Below are 21,238 nucleotides of genomic sequence, written 5' to 3'. Positions count from 1 at the left end.
CTACTGTTTAAAATGGTACATTTACAAAAGCATCAATAGCATTTTTCCCTTGATGTTTTAAAATCATCATAACTGTAGCAGCCTGGCAAAAATTTTGCTGCAGGATCACTCCCTTCTGAAATTGTATTTTCTTTCCTTTTTTCTTTCTTATTTTATTTATTTATTTATTTATTTATTTTGCACCTTGGTGCTAAAACGGGGCTGGGGGGAAAGGGCCATTTTACATTTTTCTTGTCTTGCAAAAGAAACTGAGATCTTTGAGGATGTTTCTTGATACATATTGAATATTAAAGAGAATGGACAGCCAAGTAAAGAATATATACATGAATTTGCTATTATATGTATTTTTTTTAAAAAAATAGTGTTTAAAAAAACAACATTCATTTCCATACACCACAGCTTGTTCACTCTTTAGAGTTATTTCATGAGTCAGACATAAGTCCTGTCCTACCTCAACATTTAGCCTTATTTTCAATAAGCACATCCTGGCTTTTGCTGTTTTCTAAATCATCTACTTAGCACCCAATAAATCATAATCATAGTATGACATGCCCTAACGATGTAAAGGAAGACAATTTGGATGATGCTGTTAACTTTATAATAAAGCATAAAATGTGATACCTGATGCAAACAATAGTCACATATGTGGTTTAGCAACTTTAAGTGAAACTCTGTATTTCTTAAAGGACATATTGTCATGAAATGTATACATTTGTTTTTTCAGTTTAACTTATACTTACTAAATGTGGTTAGATTCCTTTTTCAACTAGTGATTGTTTTTCCCCAAAATCACAATGAGTGGTTGCTGTGGCCTAAGTCAGTACAGAGGCGGATCCTTTAGGGAGAACAGTGTACCTTCCCATGTCAGGATATATCTTCTAAATGTTCCTTTTGTCTATGCTGATTTACAGAATACTAGCTATTAATTAGGCTGGTGACTTTTTTTTTTTTTTTAATACTTCAAGCCCTAGGGTGGTGACTATTTTAAAAATCCTGATATTATCTTTATAAGCCACTGTCAACTAAATATTAATCACAAGTATGATAAAGCTTTTCTAAATTTTCCCATAGACAGGTCGATCATGGAGTTATTTTTACTTACCTCATTTCCCCAAACAGAGATAATCATACATTGTTCCTGGAGCACAACCATCATGGGATATGAAACCTTGTGGACAATGACCACACATCTGTAAGTATGATGACAACAGGTGGAATAATGTGTTCTGAAAATTCTTGCCCACAAGAGGCTAATATCCCTGCAATATCTAACAATACCATGTATTCATACTTCTAAAAACTCCATGTTTTATTTCTCTGTCATGTTCATAAGGTATCCTGCCTGGTTGAAATGTAAGATTTCAATGATTTTAACTATCTTCTGCATCATGAAGATTTTCTACTCTGCCCTAATATATTTACAGATTGTTGAAGGTAAGCGGCTTCCCATGTTCGTTCAAGTTTCATGTTAGAGAATTGGAGATAATTTTTAAAGACGTTTTGATATTTGGCAGCATTTATTAATAATTGTTTTTGATAAATTAATACCATGATGTGTAGATTGATGAGTTAATAAAATGGAAAAAGAACTTTATGTAACTATGCAAGTAAATGAAAATAATTATTTAAAATAAGTTTAGTTAATATAGAGTGTCAGAAGCACTACATAACATCATAACATCATTCGTTATGGTCATAGAAAAACAACTTTGAGGATGCCATACTGCAGATAAGTTAGCGAAAGAGTCCTAGAGGATCTGAAGCTTTCTAATGTTTTATACAGAGCTATGAGCCTTGGACAAATACTACTTGCTTTTGAATCAGAAGAGCAAGCATCCTACACCAATTCTTTTAAGGGTTTTGGGAATCTTTCTTAACATTTATCGTTATAAGATACAATGTAAGGAAACCAATGTTACCTTAACTGGGTTCCAGAATTATGCAGTCTGCATTTTTTCTAAAAGTAGTATCTATTTCAGTGCTAATTTTGAAAAGCTGTGATAGGCACCATCTTCTGGGATAGCACATTGAGTTTACAAAGCTATCAGTTTATACCCCCCCCCTTTCAAAACCATCAAGTCTTGAAACCTGACCATATGTATGCATAACCTTCCTTGGAGAAGCTAAACTTTTCCCATATGTTGGCTTTTCTCAGACAGAAAAATCTTGTGGGTTCCCTTTAGGGAGGTAGCATTACTCAGCAAGTGGTGGTTCTAAACTCAAAAGTGAAAAGGCAGTTGGCCAAGACAGCAGAATGTGGTGGGTAGTTTAAAGTATTTCTGCACGCTTGTGTAGGAAAATGAATAGAATTTTCAAGGAAAAGTTGCAGCCACAGCCCAGGAAGATTGGGCAATAGTGCAAAACCACATCATCCGTCGGCCTCAAGTCTCTGGGTGAGTGAGCAGAGGACCTGGTCCAGGACAGGCACGTTTCTGCCCTCAGCACTGAGGTCTGAGCAGAAATGTCACCTCTCAGGCCCAGACACTGCCTAGGAGAGCTCTGGGGTTCATAAATCAAAGAGGCCACTATGTCTGAAAATTTGACTTCCAACACAGACATATGGAACCACTAGGTTATTGTGGAGGAGTGAGAAATGGATAAAAAGTTTTTTATCACCCTCCCCTTTTTTCCTTCTGGGATTTCCTTCCTGTATTTCCTGCAAGAACCACTTTTGTAGCAAAATTTAGGAATGGCCACTTCCTTGACCCAGTAACACAATCTGTGTGCTGGGAAACTGACCTAGGCAAAGGCGAGGAAACAGGTTACACATACTTGAGTGGGTGGATTTATCGAAGTCCAAGTTTGTATTCTCTTATATTCAAATGGCAACTGAGAAATGTAATTTCACTAAGATATTTTTTTAACATTGTTACTGTTAAATGGTTTTATCATTTTCCTAAAGAAGACATATTTTCTAAGACTTTTAAAACATCCAGTTTTAAAAGTTTCAACATTCCACAATCAACACTGGGGTTGAACATCTTTTGATGACCATCCCTCCCACCTTGGGGACCTGTGTCTTTGTCACCTATTCACACGTCTACTAACCACTTTAAAGATCTGCTAACCACCCTCTGGTCACTCCTGCTTTTTTTGCAATTGGGGCATTTCTTCCTCAACTCCACTCCCATCCACTCCCAACACCCATGCTGGGACAAGAATCACGTGTGGGACCTACGACTCCCAAGGGACCTTCTGCTTATTTCTCCTCCTGACCCTTTCACAGGTACAAACCTGGCCAGATACACACCGGTTTTCTGGGGGCGCTCCTCCTGGCTTTCCATCCCCCACCCATCCCTTGATATTTCGTTGCGCTCCCAGCTCCTCACTCTGGCTCCCATCAGGTGGAGTCAGCTCTCTGTGCGTGCACAGTCTGTCTCTTCCTCTGGCTCTTGGTTTCCTCCGGCCCCTCTACTCCCCCCACCGCCCCGTTCATTAAATGGATGTAAACACACACACACACACACACACACACACACACACACACCTCTCTACCCTCTACCTGGTCACTTTTACCCACCTCGAGGACTTGCAGCTGCCTCGAATCCAGAAACCAAAAGCTCAGTGGAAGGAGATGTGGAGGTAGTGTTTGGACTCGGGAATACCCCCGCCCGGGCCTTGGGGGTCGCCTTACTGTCCCTCTTGTCACGTGGCGGGCAGGAGCCCTCCACCCTCGCGGCCGCGGTGCCCGGGGAAGGCGCGCAGCGCGCCAGCACCGCCACCCGCACGCACGTCCCCACGTGGGCCGCCCCGCGCCGCAGCAGCAGGTGCCGCGAGGGGGAGGCCAGGCCCGGAGCCCGGCGGCGGCCGCAGCCCGGCGCTAACGCTTATCGTCCCCTCTCACGGCCCCGTCCTCTCTCCTCCGCCTTCGGAGGTGGTCCCCCGCGTCGCCGCACCGCGCCCCCGCACCGCGCCTCTCCGCCGACCGCCTCCTGAGTCCGCCCTACCCCCAAACAATCACCGCCATCGTCCCAACCCGAGCCCCAGGCCGCGCTCGGGAAGTGGGGTGGGGGGCGGGGAGCAGCCCTGGGGTCCAGGACCACCGAGGCGGTGGCCGGGGGTAGCGGGCTTCGGGGTGGCGGCGAGGTCCTGCCGGCGGCGGGGGTGGCGCGGGCGGTCTGCAGCGGCCGGGGAGGGACTCCCCGGCACCCCCGCGCGCTCCGGGCCTCCGCCGGGCGGCCCGCCGTTCACTCTGCCTCCGCGACCGTGCGTTCGCGGTGTGCCCCGCGGCGGGGCTTTTCCGGGCCGCTTCCCAGCAACTCTCCCCCCGCCCCCTCCTGAGTTGCACGCGCTGCGCCCGCGCGTGTCGGCGCGTGTCGAGGTGGGGCGGGGGTGTTCTGGGTTTGCCCTGGGGCCTTTAAATATCTGGGCGAGGGTGAGAGAGTGTTCGCAGAAGCACTTCGGTGGGGGCGACCCCCGCATCAGGCCGGGCTATTAACCGCGAAACTTTTGCCGCTGCCTCTGCCTCCGGCGCGCCCCGGGCTCGTCTCCCAGCCCCGGAGCGCGGTCCACGGCGAGCCTCCCCCCACAAGCCCCGATGAGAGCGACAAACCGCTTCCTCCAGACAGATGCAGTGTAACGGGTGGGAGACACACCAGCCGCAATCTCTAACCCGTGAAAAGTGAACACTGAGCCCCGCAGGGAATTGTCACGCGATGGACCCTCCCCCTTGCTCGCTTTGTATCGGGCATCTGGGTCCGGCTCCGGATTTGCCTGCTCCCATCGGGTCCCCTCAGCCCGGGCTGGCCGAGTGACGGATCCCAGCCGGGTCCTCACCCCCTCCCCCTCCCCCCTCCCCCAGGATCCGAGCGGGTGTGCTGTCCTCGCAGCCGCCGCCGCCGCGCCAATCCGCCGCGCACCAGCCCCGGGGGCGCCGGCCGCGCCGCGCTGCCCGATTTCGCCCCGGCTCCGGGCTTCCTGGAGGGTCGCGCAGCCCACGGCTATGACTCAGGCGCCCACTTGGTAACTCTGCCATCTTCCTGCTCCTTCCCCCTCCCCTCCCGTCCCCGCCCCCGAGGCCACCCCCGTTTCCCTCCGCCGCCCTCACGCCCTCCTCCCAGACGCCCACCCACCCGCTCGTCTTTCCGCAAGATCGCAGAGGTGGCGCGGAGCCCGGCGAGCCGATGACGGACCCCTTCCTCCTGTCTTCGATGCCTCAGCGGAAGGTCCCCAGGGGCTGGAGAGAGGAGGGCTGCGGCTGGACATCCTCCCGGAGAGGCTGCTCCGACCTGCCGCTCGTGCTGTACGAAACTGGGGACTGAGCGAGCCCCACCGCCGCCGCCGCCGCCGCCCGCCCGCCCCGTCGCTGCCGTCGGTCTGGACTGGCCCCCCGCCTCGCCGCGCCCGCCGCCAGCCCCGGCCCCGGCCCCGGTCCGGGCGCCCCGGGGCTCGCCCCGCGCCCGCCGCCGCCCGCGCGCAGACTGCCCGCGCGTCGTCCTGACAGCTGCGGCGGCGGCGATGATGCAAGGAAGGAGGGTGCTGCCGCCGGCGCTGCTGAGGGTGGCGGTCGGCGCCCGGGTGTGATGCGAGCGTCACGGTGGGGATGCTGGCTTCGCGGCGGTGAGGGAGCGAGCGCGAGCGAGCGCGAGCCAGGGGCGGAGGACGCCAGAATTCGGATCTTGCTGCTGTGTGGGCTCCGATCGCTCTTGCCCCGCGCTCTCCCCCCCCCTACATTTGGTTCTGGGTTTGCACATTTAATCCCCCCGACTCCGTCCTGTCCCCACCGCTGGAAGTCTTCCCGGCTCTAAATGGAATTAGTGGAGATCGGAGCCTCTGGTGTAACGAACAGACATGATCTATGGACGCAGTCTGTTTCCCAGTGAGTACCTTTCCCGCCGCGCGGGTCCACCGGCGGCCCCTCCTCCCTCCCGCCTCCCTCGCGGCCGGACGCGCAGGGGAGAGCCTCGCCGCCGCGCTCCAGCCGGAGCCCGCAGTGCCCGCGGTTCCGGGCACCTGTGAACTTTCTGGGCTGCAGCATAATCAGTCGAGGCGTGGGGGCGGCGCCCGGCCCGGGGTCTCTGGGGCTCAGGAGCCGCGGGGGACAGCGTCCCTGCCGTCTGCACGGACGTCCCGGGGGCGGCGGCGAGCACGTGCGGGAGCGCCTGGGAGCGGCCCGGCGAGGGCGCGGGTGGAAAGGAGAGCGCGGGGCCGGCGGTCGGCGGGCTGCGGGGAACGGCCCTGCTCCGGGGGCTTCCGCGGGCTCCTACTTTCCCTGCAGGAGGGAGTTTAGGGCGCACCTGAACGCCACGCTCGTGGGGAGGGCGCGGGCCAGCCTCAACTCTGTGGCCCGAAGACCTTTAGTGTTGCGTCGTGGGCGTGCGGGAGCGCATGCGGTTGAGAGGAAAATGGCTTCAGAAGTCCTCCAGTAAAAGGCAGTGTGAGAGAATGTGCGGTGGAAATTCCACATTAAAAAGCTAGGATTCCAGTGTTAATCCTGTGCCACGCAGTTAAAAGACCGGCTTTGTGGATGTGTTAGTCATAGTACTTGTTCCACCGTGGGATTCCATCAAAACAGGAAAAGCAGAGTAAAGACAACAGCGCGAGTACGTCCCGGTGTTGATGGCCGTGCACCTGTGTGTTTGTGTGTGTCTAGAATCCCGGCAAATTACAATAAGATTTCTTTTTTCTGTTTAGACACAGACGACAACAGTTAATGTTTTAATCGAAGCGAATGATCAGGCAGGATTAGGAAGTAATTTAACTGGAACTCTCTCAAATGCCAGTATAAAAGCCCAGGTTCTCTTCCTGGAATAACCTAAAAGCATAAATCTGTAAGCTCCTCCTTGAGCTTCGGTTGAGGAAATCATCGCAAATTATACCTTCCCTTTCCCAAGTTAATTGTAAGTGGAAATGTGATTATGTACCCAATGGAAGTTCGAGCTTTTAGGGAATAGGCAACAAAATAAATATCAGAGATAAAGCAGAAGAGGAAAAAAACAGTAATTATGAAGACTAGATTGTTTCATTACTCTTCTAGTTTCAGGTTCTATAAACATGGTGTGTAAATCAAGGTACAAAAGTCAAGCAGAAGTTTGGGTTGCAATGGTCTTTGCGGATTCACTCTTGTTAGAGATCGGGGTCTTTTTTTGATACTGAAAAACTGGTTCAGTAAAATGCTCATTTCTGGGTAATACTGAATATTAAGTCAAGGTTAAGGTTAGGAGAAATTAACTGCATAGCTTAGGAAGTGGTGAAGACAGGGGTTACTTGGTTGGTATAGTACTTTTTCATAAGAAACATTTTTGTAAAACTGCTTAATGCCCTCAATCCACATTTATCTGTTTTCTCCTGTTCCCCTCCCCCACCTACCGTAGGATCTGCCCTAGTATTTATTTTCTCAAATACATCAACACTGGCAGTGCCTTGAGGTCAGCCCTCATTGTTTGCCTTTTCTGCCTTCAGTTTGGTTCACTCTTCCTCTTCTTTGCTAGCAAAGCCATTCCCTGTGGGCAGTTGGAAACAATACAGATCCTGAAATCCTACTGGAATGTGCTTGAGTAAATTACAGCATTGCCTCTGAAGTCTTGAGGTTCACATTTGCAGCTTTGGGGAATCATTCATCCTTAACTTGCATTCCTTCCTGAAGGGATTTCTAAATTTTCCTGATTTGTACATTTTTAACCAGTTTTGGCACCTTCTGAGTTAACAGAATGGTTAACAATAATACAGTGAATCTGCTTTGATATTATCTTTATGTTGTTATAGAATGCGATCATTTCTGTGTATATTAATATGATCTCTTTCTAATTTTTCTTTTCTGTTTCAGTTGTAGCAAGTTTAATCATCTTCCATTTGTCTGGGGCAACCAAGAAAGGAACAGGTGTGTTTCTTTGGGAAAATGCAGTGGAAGACCTCGAATTATTTACATTTTCCTATTTTCCCCATATTCTTAATATCCCAGAATATCTGAACATTTTATAGTGTGTATAATTGATTGATTTTGACTAAGACGACATTTCAAAATTAATTTACTAATGGATATTATAAGAATGTCCTCTCTATTTTTAGTCTTATAGAAAATTGGATGATGGTACTTGTTTTTATTTTTTACAGAAAAGCAAGCCACCTCAGAAACTCAGAAGTCAGTGCAGTGTGGAACTTGGACAAAACATGCAGAGGGAGGTATCTTTACCTCTCCCAACTACCCCAGCAAGTACCCTCCTGACAGAGAGTGCATCTACATCATAGAAGGTAAGGGGTGAGACAGCCAGGGCTGGAGAGAGCTCCAAGCCAAACCTGGTCATCACTATGATTTTGATAGACAATATGCGTATATATTAAAGTATTGGTTTTGGAGACCATACACAGAAATATCTCTTAGTGAATCAAATAACTAAAATTTGGGATCAAACTAATTACTGAAATTATTAGCAATGGGTTTTGAGTAAGTAAATTCTGACAAATAAAAGCAGTTGATTTTGCAGTTAAGAGTTGATTTAGAACTCTTAATTAATTGGAATGGACACATAGTTGGGATAATATTACCTAATGTATAACAATTTTAGAGACTAGTATTTTATTGGTTACCAGTTAGTAGAAAAGCCTATACATTTGTTATTTTTCTTTAATAATTTAAAGTACAAAAATAGATATTAATGTCAAAAATCAATCTATAATCATGTTTCCAAATAGTGTGAATGATAGTTGCCTTAATTTATGTTAACAAGTGGCATTATCATCCTTTAATGCCAAAGTCAGAATTCCAAATTATGACGCTTCTTTTCATCATTTTCTTTCCTAACTCAAAAGATAAATAGTTCTGAGAAAGAGATTCATTTCCCTTTGAACGTTTCCAATTTCCATTATCCTTGTAGATAGCACTAGATTAAGTAACAGCTTTCTAAAATGAATGATCATTTCATCTACTGATGAAGATTTCAATACTATAAGTGTTAATACCTAAAAGCCCCAAACCTGCAACCCTTCTCCTTACCTCACACACATAGACAGTTTGGGCCATCTTGATGAAAAAGACAGTGTACACTCAGTGTTTATGTCTAAGTGAGGGGCATGTTCATTTGGTAGATCTTGGAAAGGAAAAGGCTTTCTGTTTAACTGATTTCAAGAATTCCTGTTTAGCAATGATTCTTTTTTTCTTTTTATAACTTTTAAGCTAAGGATATTACTTCTCTCCTTTCTGTGTTTGAGGGTGAACTTTTAGCAAGGATATACTGCACTATAAGAAGGAGGAAAAAAAACACAAGCTCTGATAATAAAAAGAGAAAACAGAAATCTGAGCTCTGCAGTTTTATTCCTCATGTGATTGATCGAAAAAGAAATTGAAATATGGAAATTCTGGGTTAAACTTAGTTGTTCTCTTCACCAAGTTAATGTTATCTATCTATTATATATATATCTGTATGTATATGCATAAAACATTCAAAGAACTTAACGTTTATTAAAACATTTAAACTAGGTGGTAGGTACTTTTCGTTGTCCTTAGTTTATGACAAGGGAACAGACACAGGGAGGTTAAATGTCTTGCTTAAACTCACCTGATCTGTGTTTTGAAGCAACAGTATTTTTAAACTTAGAACTATTAAAAAGAATAAAATCAATTAGTTCTCTCTTTTGAAGGATTAATTCAGAAGCAGATCTTTGTATATTAATTGTGCTTTCATGTTTATTGTTATTTAGAATTGAAAAGCATCACTAGCATTTTATTCTCACATCATGCACATATCTACATTTATTCCTAGTTATGTCAAGGACTAAACATAAAGTTGAGACATCAGTAGAACTTCCTGTTACTATTAATCATACTTCTGCACTCTTTTTGAAATACTTCATACTAGCCATGGTTTTCTTCCATACATTTATTTAACCAAGATTTATTGAACAAATTACTAAGGAATAGCCACTCTTCTAGGTACAGTTTAGAGAGCTTTTAATAAAAACAACCATGGTACTTGCCTATGGAACTTAAAATGTGGTCTGGGGACTACGCCCCATTCAGTAAACAGTCTAAAGGGACCCCCAAATTAGCAGTGTTTGGAGCAGAGAGAAGAGGAGCCTACGAGAAGGAGATGCTTTCACTCAGTTTTTAAAAACTTCAGGGAGGTAATTCTCTGTTCAGAATGGCCTGTGCAAAAGCTCAAGATATGGTGTGATCTGGACCCAGGGGTAGCTTCTGCAGGGTGTGAGGACAGGGAGAAGCAAGGAAGCTCAAGAGGTCAACCATCTCAGATAAAGGAGAACTGGTATTCCGTCTGGTCCAGCTGTGAAAGTTTGAACTTGGTATCATAGACGATGGGGTGCCACTGAAATAATTAAAGTGGAAAAATAATAAGCTGATCTTCTGGTGAGGTGACAGAAGGAGAAGTAGTGAGCGGAGACTATTGTGAAGGACCACACAAGCCATAGCTCTTATGAGGAAGGTCTAGTATAGTAAGAGCCTGAACAACACTAATAACATTGGCTGTGGGTCAGAGGGAGAGATAAGAGGTCTTTAGGAAACTGAGTCACAAGTGCCTGGATGTAGGCAGGAGAGATAGGAAATCCCGACATGATTCTTGGTGACATGTAGATGGAATTTCTTTTTTTTTTTTTTAAGATTTTATTTATGTATTTGATAGACAGAGATTACAAGTAGGCAGAGAGGCAGGCAGAGAGAGAGGAGGGGAAGCAGGCTCCCCGCTGAGCAGAGAGCTCCACCTGGGGCTCGATCCCAGGACCCTGGGATCACAACTCGAGCGGAAGGCAGAGGCTTTAACCCACTGAGCCACCCAGGCGCCCCCTATAGATGGAATTTCCATGCCAGGTAAAGAATATGGGTAGAGAAATAGGGTTTAAAGGAAAAATAATGAATTCCGCTTTGGTGTTTATAGAGACGTCGTGTAAAGAAATTGGATATGTGAGTCTTTAGCTCACTGGAGAGCTCTGGGCTGAAAATAGATATTTATAGGTTATAAATATGAATTGTTGTTGAGGCTCTTGGTATGAATAAAATTATCCAGAGAGAGTATTTGGAGCACTATTTTATAAATCTTTCAAAAAATACAGATCCCTGGGTCTGTCCCCAAGAAGTCTGGTTTAATTTGTGTTTGATGGAGCTGCAGGCATCATTATACTGTAATATATACATCCATTGGGATGCCAGTGGTACCCAGAACTCTGGTCTAGAAATAGTGGAAAGAAGACATAAAATGGGTTTCTGCAAAACAGTAGGTAAGGGATGGGAGAGTAAGGAGAGGGTAACAGGGACTGTGAAGGACGAACCACAGGGGTGGACTAGAGATCAGGTAAAAGATGCCCCAGCACATACTGGAGGTGGCATTTCAGCAGGAAGGGAGTAGCCAAAATGCCAACTATTACAGCAAAGACAAGTAAGGTAGCAGCAAACACATCTATTGCATGAGGCCACTGAGAAGCTGATGGTAACTTTAGGACGTGTGCACTCATTGCCCCAGTGGAGGTGGGAACTGACTCACTGCGGGGGGAGGTGTGGGGGGTGGGTGTTGATGGACCCACTGTAGGAAGGCAGTCACTTTCTTTGTCTTTTCGTCTTTTCTCGCTTTCAGGGGTGCAAATTGTCATGTTTAATTCTGAAAAGAGTAGCCTCTTCTGTAGAAAAAGGTGAATGTAAAATCTAAGAATGGTCTAAATCATTGGTCAAGTTTCTTGAGGTAGGACAGGTTCTGATGAACAGTGGAGGTCACAGAAAGGGAGATCCCTTTCATGGTTTCAGGTTGTCCTAAAACTCCTTCGAAGAGGGGGAAATGTTCTGTATCTATGTGCAGTTTTCAGGTGAAAGTACTCAGGTCGTCAGTGTACCCATGGACAGGTTAGGAGGGTAAGACCTCTCATAAAGGAACGTTAGAATCAGATACCAGATGACTTAGAGAAAGTGTGAAAGGCAGCTGTGAATTGAGAGATTCGAAGGGAAGGAAAACGTGAAGTGTAAGGAGCTGAACCTTGAGAGCTCCCAATGCCGTCCAGGTACTATAATCACTTGTTTTGAATTACAACAACCACATGGCGTGTTCACTTATAAAACCCTATTTTATTGCCTTTGAAAATTCAGTTAGTGGAATTCTGTATGTGAGTGTGTGTCGTTAACTTCAACATGCTGACCAAAAGAAGATGAGCTGTCCATAAGTGTGGACTGCCCAAGGCCATGGTGATAGTTTGTGTTGTAAAGGAACATTGGGAGGTTTGTTCATCCATGCTGGGCAGCAGTGAAGCATTCACTCTGTTTTGTTTGTTCATTCACTTAAGCAACAGTGAAAATGAAGGTATGCATACATGAGTTCACGTTCGATGGCCGTGCCTTTCCTAATAGGGAGAACTAGATGGATGGTTACTGCTTCCTAGAGTTTTAAGTAAATTAGCACAGTTGTTCTCAATGCTTTATTGATCCCTAGGCATACGTTATTTATAACTGAAAGAAATATCCTACATTCTCCAGTAGCTTATTTCCTTATAAAACTTATCATACTGGCTTGCCGATGAGCAGATAAACAGGCACACGCTATAAGATGCTAATGCATACAAATGGTATACTGAATTCTACTACATCAGTAGGTCCAGTTTCTTGAGCCTTTGCCTTTTTGTTGTTGGACAAATAATCTCAAGGGGAAAAAAACAAAAACAAAAACAAACAAACAAACAAAAACACATGGTTTTCCAAGTAATTTCTTAGGATACTTTCCAATTTACAGATATTTTTAAAAAAATTATTGAAACTTCATCAAATCTATCAATATGGTAATACTACAGTTGTTGACCTTTGTGAATATACTGTAGTGGTAGGTAAAACCATCCCTGGTTTTTCTTGAAGAGTAATGAATGTTTCTTTTACAATGTTCAAAGAGTTACAAACATTTTTAGAGATTAAAAATATTCCCTAAAATAGTCTTGTCACATGCATTGACCTTAAACCAAATGAGCTTCGATTATTCTGTCTATCTCTAATTTCCAATTCATCATGTATCTCAATTCCCTCTAAAATTTTGACATCCAGGCATGCAAGGCTTTTGTTTTAAAGCCATCAAGGGTGATATTCAATACACATTTAAGAACTGGTGTGGTGTGGACAGCAGTCATTCAGAATGATTACTGACCACATGGGGAGCAGGCCATGCTGTACCGGGTCATAACTTATAAGTTTCTGGAGGGTGTTGGTCCCTGAGGAGGGCCACATGGCAGGAGAGCACTCAAAGGACTCAAGGCAACAGCTGTTTACTAACTAGGATAAATGTGTACAGATATTTCGACAACTGTTATGGCTATTCTGGGGTATCCCGGCTGAATACCAGTCTGGAGTGCCAGGATTTTGAGCTGTTTTGGACAGGACAAGGGAGAAATGGCAGGACACTAGTAAGTGCATCCAATGTGGAGGTCTGTAGAGCTGCGAGCCCTCTGAGGCTCTTCCTGATGCTGTACAGAGCTCTAAAACACATTTATGATAACCTCATTTACTATTCACCCAACAGAGACTTTTTTCTTTCTTTTTTTTTTCTTTTTTTTGAGAAATACTCAATGACAAGTACTATGCTGAGTGCTGAATTAAGAAGGTGAATACATTTTTCCTTAGTGAGTAGATTCAGATGGGAGGTTCTTGTAAACAAGGTTTTCCTGCATAAATAGGAGTCAGCAAATTGGAGGTAGATACTCCAGAAAGTGCTAAAATACATGAGAGCCCAAAAGAGCACATTGCATTAGAAAACAGTGTTTCTGCAGTGGCCAGAACTTAGGCTGTGTTTGGAGTAGGTAGACCCTGGAAGTCTGAGTAGTGGGAGACCCTCAAGGGTCCTGCAGTGTCAAGTGCATTGATCACTTTTCTGTAGCTGATTGAGAGTTGCTAAGTTTAAACCTGAGGGTGACGTGGTGAGATTTGTGTACTAGAAAAATTCTTCTTAATACCCTTGTATATGCACTTGGGTCTAATCAAGACATCTGACTGGGAGTCTTCGGATGTTTGGGTAACTCTATGCTTAACAACTCGTAAGTGGCTTTTGATCTTAAAACTGGACACCTAAGAAGATATGAAGATATGAGCAAAGTGACAGAAAGATGTCTTTCTACTTTCTAAACCTGACTTTAGTGGTCTTCCACAAAAAATTCTGTGATTTATGAGGTCTGTGTTAGACATTGAAACAGTCATTTTATATCTGAATAATCTTCTGTGCAACATCACCAGTTTTAAGGAGCCATCCCCGAGACAGTCTTGTGGAAATGTTAGAATGCTCTGTATTACAGACTTGCTTTGCTCTTCTACGCACGTCATACTCAAAGTTTGATAGATGTACAGGTACAACCTGAAGTAGAATTACAAATATCTACCTAAAGATTGAAAAACGGTCTTCTAGACATAGTCTTTCCTTTTTTTTCAGCTGCCCCAAGACAGTGCATTGAACTCTACTTTGATGAAAAGTACTCTATTGAACCGTCTTGGGAGTGCAAATTTGATCACATTGAAGTTCGGGATGGACCTTTTGGATTTTCTCCAATAATTGGACGCTTTTGTGGACAACAAAATCCACCTGTAATAAAATCCAGTGGAAGATTTCTATGGATTAAATTTTTTGCTGATGGAGAGCTGGAATCTATGGGATTTTCAGCTCGATACAACTTCACACCTGGTAAGTGAGGGTTTGGTTTATTTTCCTATGTTTTTTCTTCCTTAGTTGTCTGTTGTCATAGTAGAAGAACTTTTCTAAGACAAGTTATTATTTTCTCAAGTAAGTGTCTAACTCTATTTAAAAACACATCTATAGTGCTTTCTCTTTTCATTTCATAAATTCTGAAAGCAAAATAAATTTTCCTTAAAATTTAGCCTCCACTAGAGGTGAGTGTAATGACTCAGGGGTCTTCATGATCATCAGGAGTACAGTTAATTAAATGGACTTCCATTATGCTGAAATGTGTAATTTGAGAGGCGGTCTGTAGTAAAGAAACTAATTACAGTATACATTGAATCCCTATAAACTTGAAAAGGCAATTGTAGTATTCTAAAATGTATCCATCAAAATGATCTTTGGAGAACTTGAATAAAATATTCTTTTGTTCTGGAAATTATGATTTTTAAAGCAAACTGGATCTTACTATAAAGCAGTCTAATTCCTTTTTAGAAATGCAAATTCCTGAGAGTTCTGATGAAAGCAAAACTGAGACCCATAGCAGCCAAATATTCATTTGCAAAGTCTACAGACATTATTTGTCATTACACAATTATGCTTTCTATGTCAATTTTCCTTTTAACTTGCTAATATTAAAAAAAGGGTCTATGATGTCGACTGGCTCACTTGATGATGAGTTGCCGTTTGTTGCAATAAAAATTGGTTATCACATTTTTAAATTGCAACATCAGGCTGAAGCGATTTGAAATTTGATGAAGTGAAGTCATTTTTTTTAATGGAAAGATGACTCAACTTTACATAAACCATGTTATTTATACGTAATTACATATTTTTCCAGTCTGTATATATTGCTTTACTAAGGTTATAATTAAAGACAGGAGATGAAATTGTAGGATATGTAAAATTTGTTGAAGTTTCTATTACATGTTATGGAGGTAATGTAAGAGCAGGGCGTAGCTGCTCAGTTCAAGCACTGAAATTAAAAAAAAATAATAATATAAGATTAATGAGGACTTTGGTTACAATATCATGGTTTACATTAAATAAGTCATATATTAATCTATCATACGTATTAACTTTAAACATTAGGAATGTTTTCACAGTATCACTGAGAGGTATTGTGATTTTAATTATGTTTTGTTAATATTGGATTTTTTGCAGAAGGCATGGTTATTTCATATTGGTGATTAAACTAACATGATGTATTCTGAAAAACTGCAAGCATTGAGATTACTTTATTAGTTGTTAGAGTTATACACGGAAATGTGTTTTTTTTTTTTTTTCTTGACTGGTAATTTCTAGTATAACCATGACCTAAAGATAGTTCTAGACCTTTATAAGTTATGTCTTCAACCTGAGATTGGAAATCATGGGGATAATGTCTAGGATTTAAAATTGAGGTTGCATAAAGTTGTAGGGTCAATTTTACCAACATAAGCCTTGCTGTCCACGTTTCTAGCTCTGCCAGAGAGAACATAAATGTTGGAGCTCAGTGTGGTCTCTCAAGGTTTGAAAAAGCCACTCTGGTCCCTGTTCTTTGCGCCTTGTTTCTTTAGAGTCACTTTACTCTATCTGTATATGAAAGGAGATCTTATTGCCAGGAACTACTGAATCAGAAGGAAACGTGAGGAGATGATGGCATGAAACTGAGGATGAGTTATGGATTGAGTGAGGATCCTGTTTCCATTTAGATAAACTAGAGTAAAGTAAGGGCGCGGGGAGGTGTAGGCTTGGCGTACAGAGGAAGAGGACGACCATAAAAGAGAGACTTGTAAAACTTCCATGACTGCGGACATCGATGTTCCATGGCTCAAGGCCATTGCCTGAGTGGCACAATCATCTACAGCTCATTTCATAAAGAGGCAGGACTGAGGAAGCCAATTAGTTAATGAAAGAGGAAGGGGGCAGGGATTAGTAATAATTCAGACAGCATTTAGGGAATAGGGAGTCAGGCAGGCTTCAGTTTAATTTGGGCTTAATTTTGATATGGGAGTGTGCTTCAGGTGGTGATTTGGAGAAATTGAAAAGGTAGAGTTCGTGAAGTCAACTTCATGATTTAAATTACGAGTCACTGTTGCTGTCACCAGATGCTGTCACTAGGTGTGGTCAAAGTGGACCCCACGTTGGAGGGGGATGCCCCCTGCCCACCAGGTCACTTCCAGAGCTAGACCCCACCGTGGTTCTGAGGAACACTAGTTTTGGAATACATCTGGCTTCAACACTGGCTCTCTTATTTCTTGCTTGCTGTAAACTGTGGACATGATCCTTAATGTTCTATGCCTCATATTTTAATTTATAAAATAAGGATGGTATTGACCACCACATTGGAGTGTTTGAAGATTGCGTGTTTGCCAACCAATGCCTGTCTATGGATTTTTCACTTCCTATGAGATCTCAGCTCTTGGTTGCTATTATTTTTATTAATTTGATCACGTGTTCTTTAAGAACAGAGGGGCCTTGTTGTAGTTTATTGGGAGAACAAGTGTCTCAGAGACTTTAAATTACAACCGCTCTCGCTCTGATTTGGGTGGCAGATGTGCAAAACGGGTGCCTGTAAGATGTCCCCTTTCCCTGTCCCCTGTGTGTTTGAGTGGGTCCGGGCCTCTGTGCGGGGTCCAGGCACCTGCGTTCCGGGGCGACGGTGAGCGGGAGCTAGCGCACTGGAGGTCCTGTGTGGACGTGCAGGATAGGAGAGCAGAGCCAGAAAAGGCGCCGTGGAAGCACTCTTAAAGGGGTAGCTCCTTTCTCTCCTGTCACCCTGGACCGGTCCTCACTTTTTATTTCACGGATTCTGCTTATCTTTGCACACTGTGTCCGTGCCTGGGCCCACAGTGCGCCAGTGAATCACCCAGGGCTGTAGTCAGGCACGTGTAAGAATTGTGAGGTTGAGCAGGACTCAGCGGTTGGCGGGGTCTTGCCTTGGAATCTGCAGAAGCAAAGGACAAGGGTGGGGTCTGAAGAGGGACCAGGGGACCCAGAGGCCTGGTGGGAGGCCCCAGGGTGATCTGTAAGGGAGCCTCTCTTCTTTCTGTGTAAACACAGTTGTGTTGTGAGCGCTCCTCAGCAATGTGCTCCGCTTCAGAGAAGACGGATGAATTCAGAATCACCGAAAATGTTAAACGTTACATGATGGACAATTTGGGAGCTCACAGTTAATGAGAAAACATAAGAAAGTGCTCATTGTAGTAAAATGATACAGTTTTCTCATCTTCATAGGACTTTTTTTAATCTTTTTTTTTTTTCAAGATTTTATTTATTTATTTGACAGACAGAGATCACAAGTAGGCAGAAAGGCAGGCAGAGAGAGAGAGGGGGGGAAGCAGGCTCCCTGCTGAGCAGAGAGCCTGATGTGGGGCTCGATCCCAGGACCCTGAGATCATGACCTGAGCCGAAGACAGAGGCTTTAACCCACTGAGTCACCCACCACCCCCCAACCATTTTTTATCTTAAAAAAAGTGAGGGCGCGTACTGCATGGAGCACTGGGTGTTATATGTAAATGATGAATCTTGGAACACTGCATCAAAAACCAATGATGTATTGTATGGCAATTAAGATAACACAATAAAAAAATAAACAAAAAATAAAAGAAAATAGGCTAACTCGAAATAATAAAAATAAAAAATGTAAACAAAAAGAAGGAAATATTTAAATCAAATATATAGCAGAAAAATGAACAACAGTTGCCCTAGCTAGGTAGGGGTTGGTGGAAAATGAGGAGGAATTGAAGGGACCCAGATGGGGACATGGTGACAAGGTATTAGCATTATCAGTAATACTTTCATTTTTGAAAAGGATACTACATTTTTGGTATGACTTATGTAAATACAAGTTTTTAAGATTAAAAAAATAAAAAAAGAGAAATACTTTAGTCAGTAATCTTTAAACGAATTTTGGAGCAGAAGAATACCATTTGTCTACAATCCACATTTTATTTTTTACTCAAACTGAGAATGCTTTTCAAATTGAAAATAATTCTCCCCTACAGCCAGGTCCCTATATGCCTCAATTTTCTTTACCACTGGAAAATATAAATGAAGGAGAAAACATGTAACATCTGTTGTGCCCCCAGTCCAGTGGCATTACGAGGGGCTTTATTCAATATTAAGGAAGACAAACATCTAGGATGCTCTACTCTTGGGGAAAGTAATCCTTTCAGTCTCTTTAGGAATAAGTCTCTTTTGTTAGCCTTGTGCTTTTATTCCTAGTAGAGGCATTTTCTGCTTATCATCCACATAAAATGTTTATGATCTTCCTTTTTCGATGATTTCTTTTTCTGAATTAGTTTTATGAAACAATGTTATATATACACTATTAGAGAAATTCAACTTAAGGGTTGTACCTCAAAATACCAAACAGGTGAGGCAGAGTCAGGTGTCCCCATGCATGTGAGTGGCGTTGTTAAATATATTGAGATTATTATGATACTTTGTACTTAAACAGCACCTTTCATCTGAGAGCTCAAAGTGTTTCAGGAACCTTCTGCCCAATTCTTAGCTTCCTCTTAGACTCCAAGCTGATTGACATCAAAGGCAATGGAAATGATACACCACATGTGATTTAAATCGAGTGTTTTAAAAAGATTTCTATGCATATTGAATGAAATGTATTATTTAGGTAAAATATTGTCATGGACTCGAAGCTATTTTAATTATCCCACACAGTGCTTTTCTTCTTTGTATTTGAAATGTGAGTGCATGTGCGAGTATTCACCCTATCGAAAGTTCCTTCACTTGCTTCTCTTCATAATCAGAGTTGTGATACCTGCTCTGGTAGGAAAGATAAAAAAATGCATACATCTATTTACCTGTATCATTTTTTAACAACTACAATTTAATTTGAACTTTACTCTAAAAAATGAAAGAGTAAAGGGTTTTAAAAGCTAAAATTGAAAGGACTTTGTTTACTTTGTTTTTCACATATAAATAAAAAATTGAATGACTTTAGATCAGATAGCATTGTGTTGCCTTTCTATTATCTTTGCATGTAGACCCCAAATGGTCTAACTTCAGCCCAGCAAAGGCTGTCAGAGAGAAAATGTATGAAATAACATCACATTTCCTCTTTTTTTTTTTTTTAAATATAATTGAGGTACAACAACATTGCATTGGTTTCAGATCTACAACATAATGATTTGATATTTGTATACACTGGAAAATGTTTACAATGAGTCTAGTTTCCCCATCACCATATAAAGTTATAAATAATATGCAATACATTAACTGGAGTCACTATGCCATACATTACACCCCCATGACTGATTTTTTTAATAACTGGAAGTTTGTACCTCTTGATCCGCTTTCACCAGTTTCACTCCTGCCCCCCAGTTCCCTTGATCTGGCTACCACTAAACTGTTCTTCATCTATGACTTGGGTTTTATTTTGTTTGTTCCATTGTTTTGTTTTTTGGACTCCACACATATGTGAAATCATACAACGCTTGTCTTCCTAAGGCTGATTTGCTTCACATAGCATAGTGCCTTTAGGAGCCATCCATATTGTCACAAATGGTAAGATTTCATTCTTTCTATGGCTGAGTAGAATTCCATTGTGTGTGTGCATGTGAATTAGCCCTTTGTATTACATATAATATATATACACATGTATACGTAGACACATTATATATCATCTTCATCCATCATTCACTGATGGACACTTAGGTTGTTTCCATATCTTGGCTTTTGTAGACAAGGCTGCAATGAACATAGAGGTGCATCTGTTTTCAAATTAGTGGCTTGTTTCTTTGAATAAATACCCAGAGTGGAATTGCTAGATCATATGATAGCTTTATTTTTAATTTTTAAAGGAACTTCCATCCTGTTTTCCACAGTGACTCCATCAATTTATATTCCTACCAACAGTGCATGAGGAGGGTCCCTTTCCTATGCGTTCTTGCCAGCAGTTGTTATTTCTTGTCTTTGTGATGATAGCTATTCTTGGAGATGTCAGCAGATATCTCTTTGTGGTTTTGATTTGCATTTCCCCCTGATGGGGAGATGTTGAACATCTTTTCATGTGCCTGGTGGCCATTTACAGGTCTTCTTTGGAAAAATGTCTGTGCAGAACCTCTTCCCATTTAGAAAATCAGATTGTTTTTTGTTATTGAGTTATATGATTTCTTTACGTATTTTGTTGTTGGTTTACTTTACCATGCGGAAGCTTTTTAGTGTGATATACTTCCATTTATTTTTCCACTTGTTGCCATTGCCTTTAGAGTCCGAGCCAAAAGAAATATTGCCAAGAATGATGTCAAGGAGCTTACTACCTATGTTTTATTCTATGAAGTTGTGTGATTTCTGGTTATATATTCAAGTCTTTAATCCATTTTGAATTAATTTTTGTATATGGTGTGAGGTAGTGGTCCGCTTGCATTCTTTTCTGTGTGGCTGTTTTCCCAACACCATTTATTGAAGACACTGTCTTTTCCCCATTATATTCTTGCCTCTGTCCTAACTTAGTTGACTATATATGCATAAATTTATTTCTGGGCTCTCTGTTCCGTTTGACTGATGCCAGTGCTGTGCTGTTTTGATTATAGTTTTGATTTGTAGTTTGAAATTAAGGAGAATGATACCTTCAACTTTGTTTTTATTTCTCAATATTTCTTTGGCATTTAGGAATGTGGTTCATATGAATTTTTGTATTATTCATTCTATTTCTG

General features: G+C 42.6%; 2 protein-coding genes across 5 annotated transcripts in view; one reads left to right on the top strand and one right to left on the bottom strand.

Moving 5' to 3' along the window:
- Positions 1-3,957: 3,957 nt before the first annotated feature.
- Positions 3,958-4,422, bottom strand: LOC123393419 (basic salivary proline-rich protein 3-like). Its single transcript, XM_045085290.1, has one exon. It carries the CDS (start codon positions 4,420-4,422, stop codon positions 3,958-3,960), a length of 465 nt encoding a protein of 154 aa, XP_044941225.1.
- A 413-nt stretch (positions 4,423-4,835) lies between these two features.
- Positions 4,836-21,238, top strand: part of NETO1 (neuropilin and tolloid like 1) — a 117,823-nt gene continuing 101,420 nt past the window's right edge. For all 4 annotated transcript variants that reach the window (XR_006608175.1, XM_045085219.1, XM_045085218.1 and 1 more), the window contains exons 1-4: positions 4,836-5,818; positions 7,766-7,819; positions 8,053-8,190; positions 14,334-14,582. Coding sequence is in view for 3 of the 4 variants with exons in the window: in XM_045085219.1 (XP_044941154.1) it covers positions 5,791-5,818; positions 7,766-7,819; positions 8,053-8,190; positions 14,334-14,582 (469 nt within the window). In the remaining variant the exon portion in view is untranslated. The remainder of the gene's footprint in view (positions 5,819-7,765; positions 7,820-8,052; positions 8,191-14,333; positions 14,583-21,238) is intronic.

The sequence above is a fragment of the Mustela putorius genome, unplaced genomic scaffold (assembly GCF_011764305.1).
Source record: "Mustela putorius furo isolate JIRA1106 unplaced genomic scaffold, ASM1176430v1.1 tig00000835_pilon_pilon_pilon, whole genome shotgun sequence".
NCBI classification, from domain to species: Eukaryota; Metazoa; Chordata; class Mammalia; order Carnivora; family Mustelidae; genus Mustela; species Mustela putorius.
The sequence above is the reverse complement of the archived record's forward strand: the minus strand, read 5'-3'. Positions and strand labels throughout refer to the sequence as shown.

Bases quoted from the DNA above. Each gene is read 5' to 3' on its own strand.
- LOC123393419 (XM_045085290.1), bottom strand. From the start codon at position 4,422: ATGCGGGGGTCGCCCCCACCGAAGTGCTTCTGCGAACACTCTCTCACC.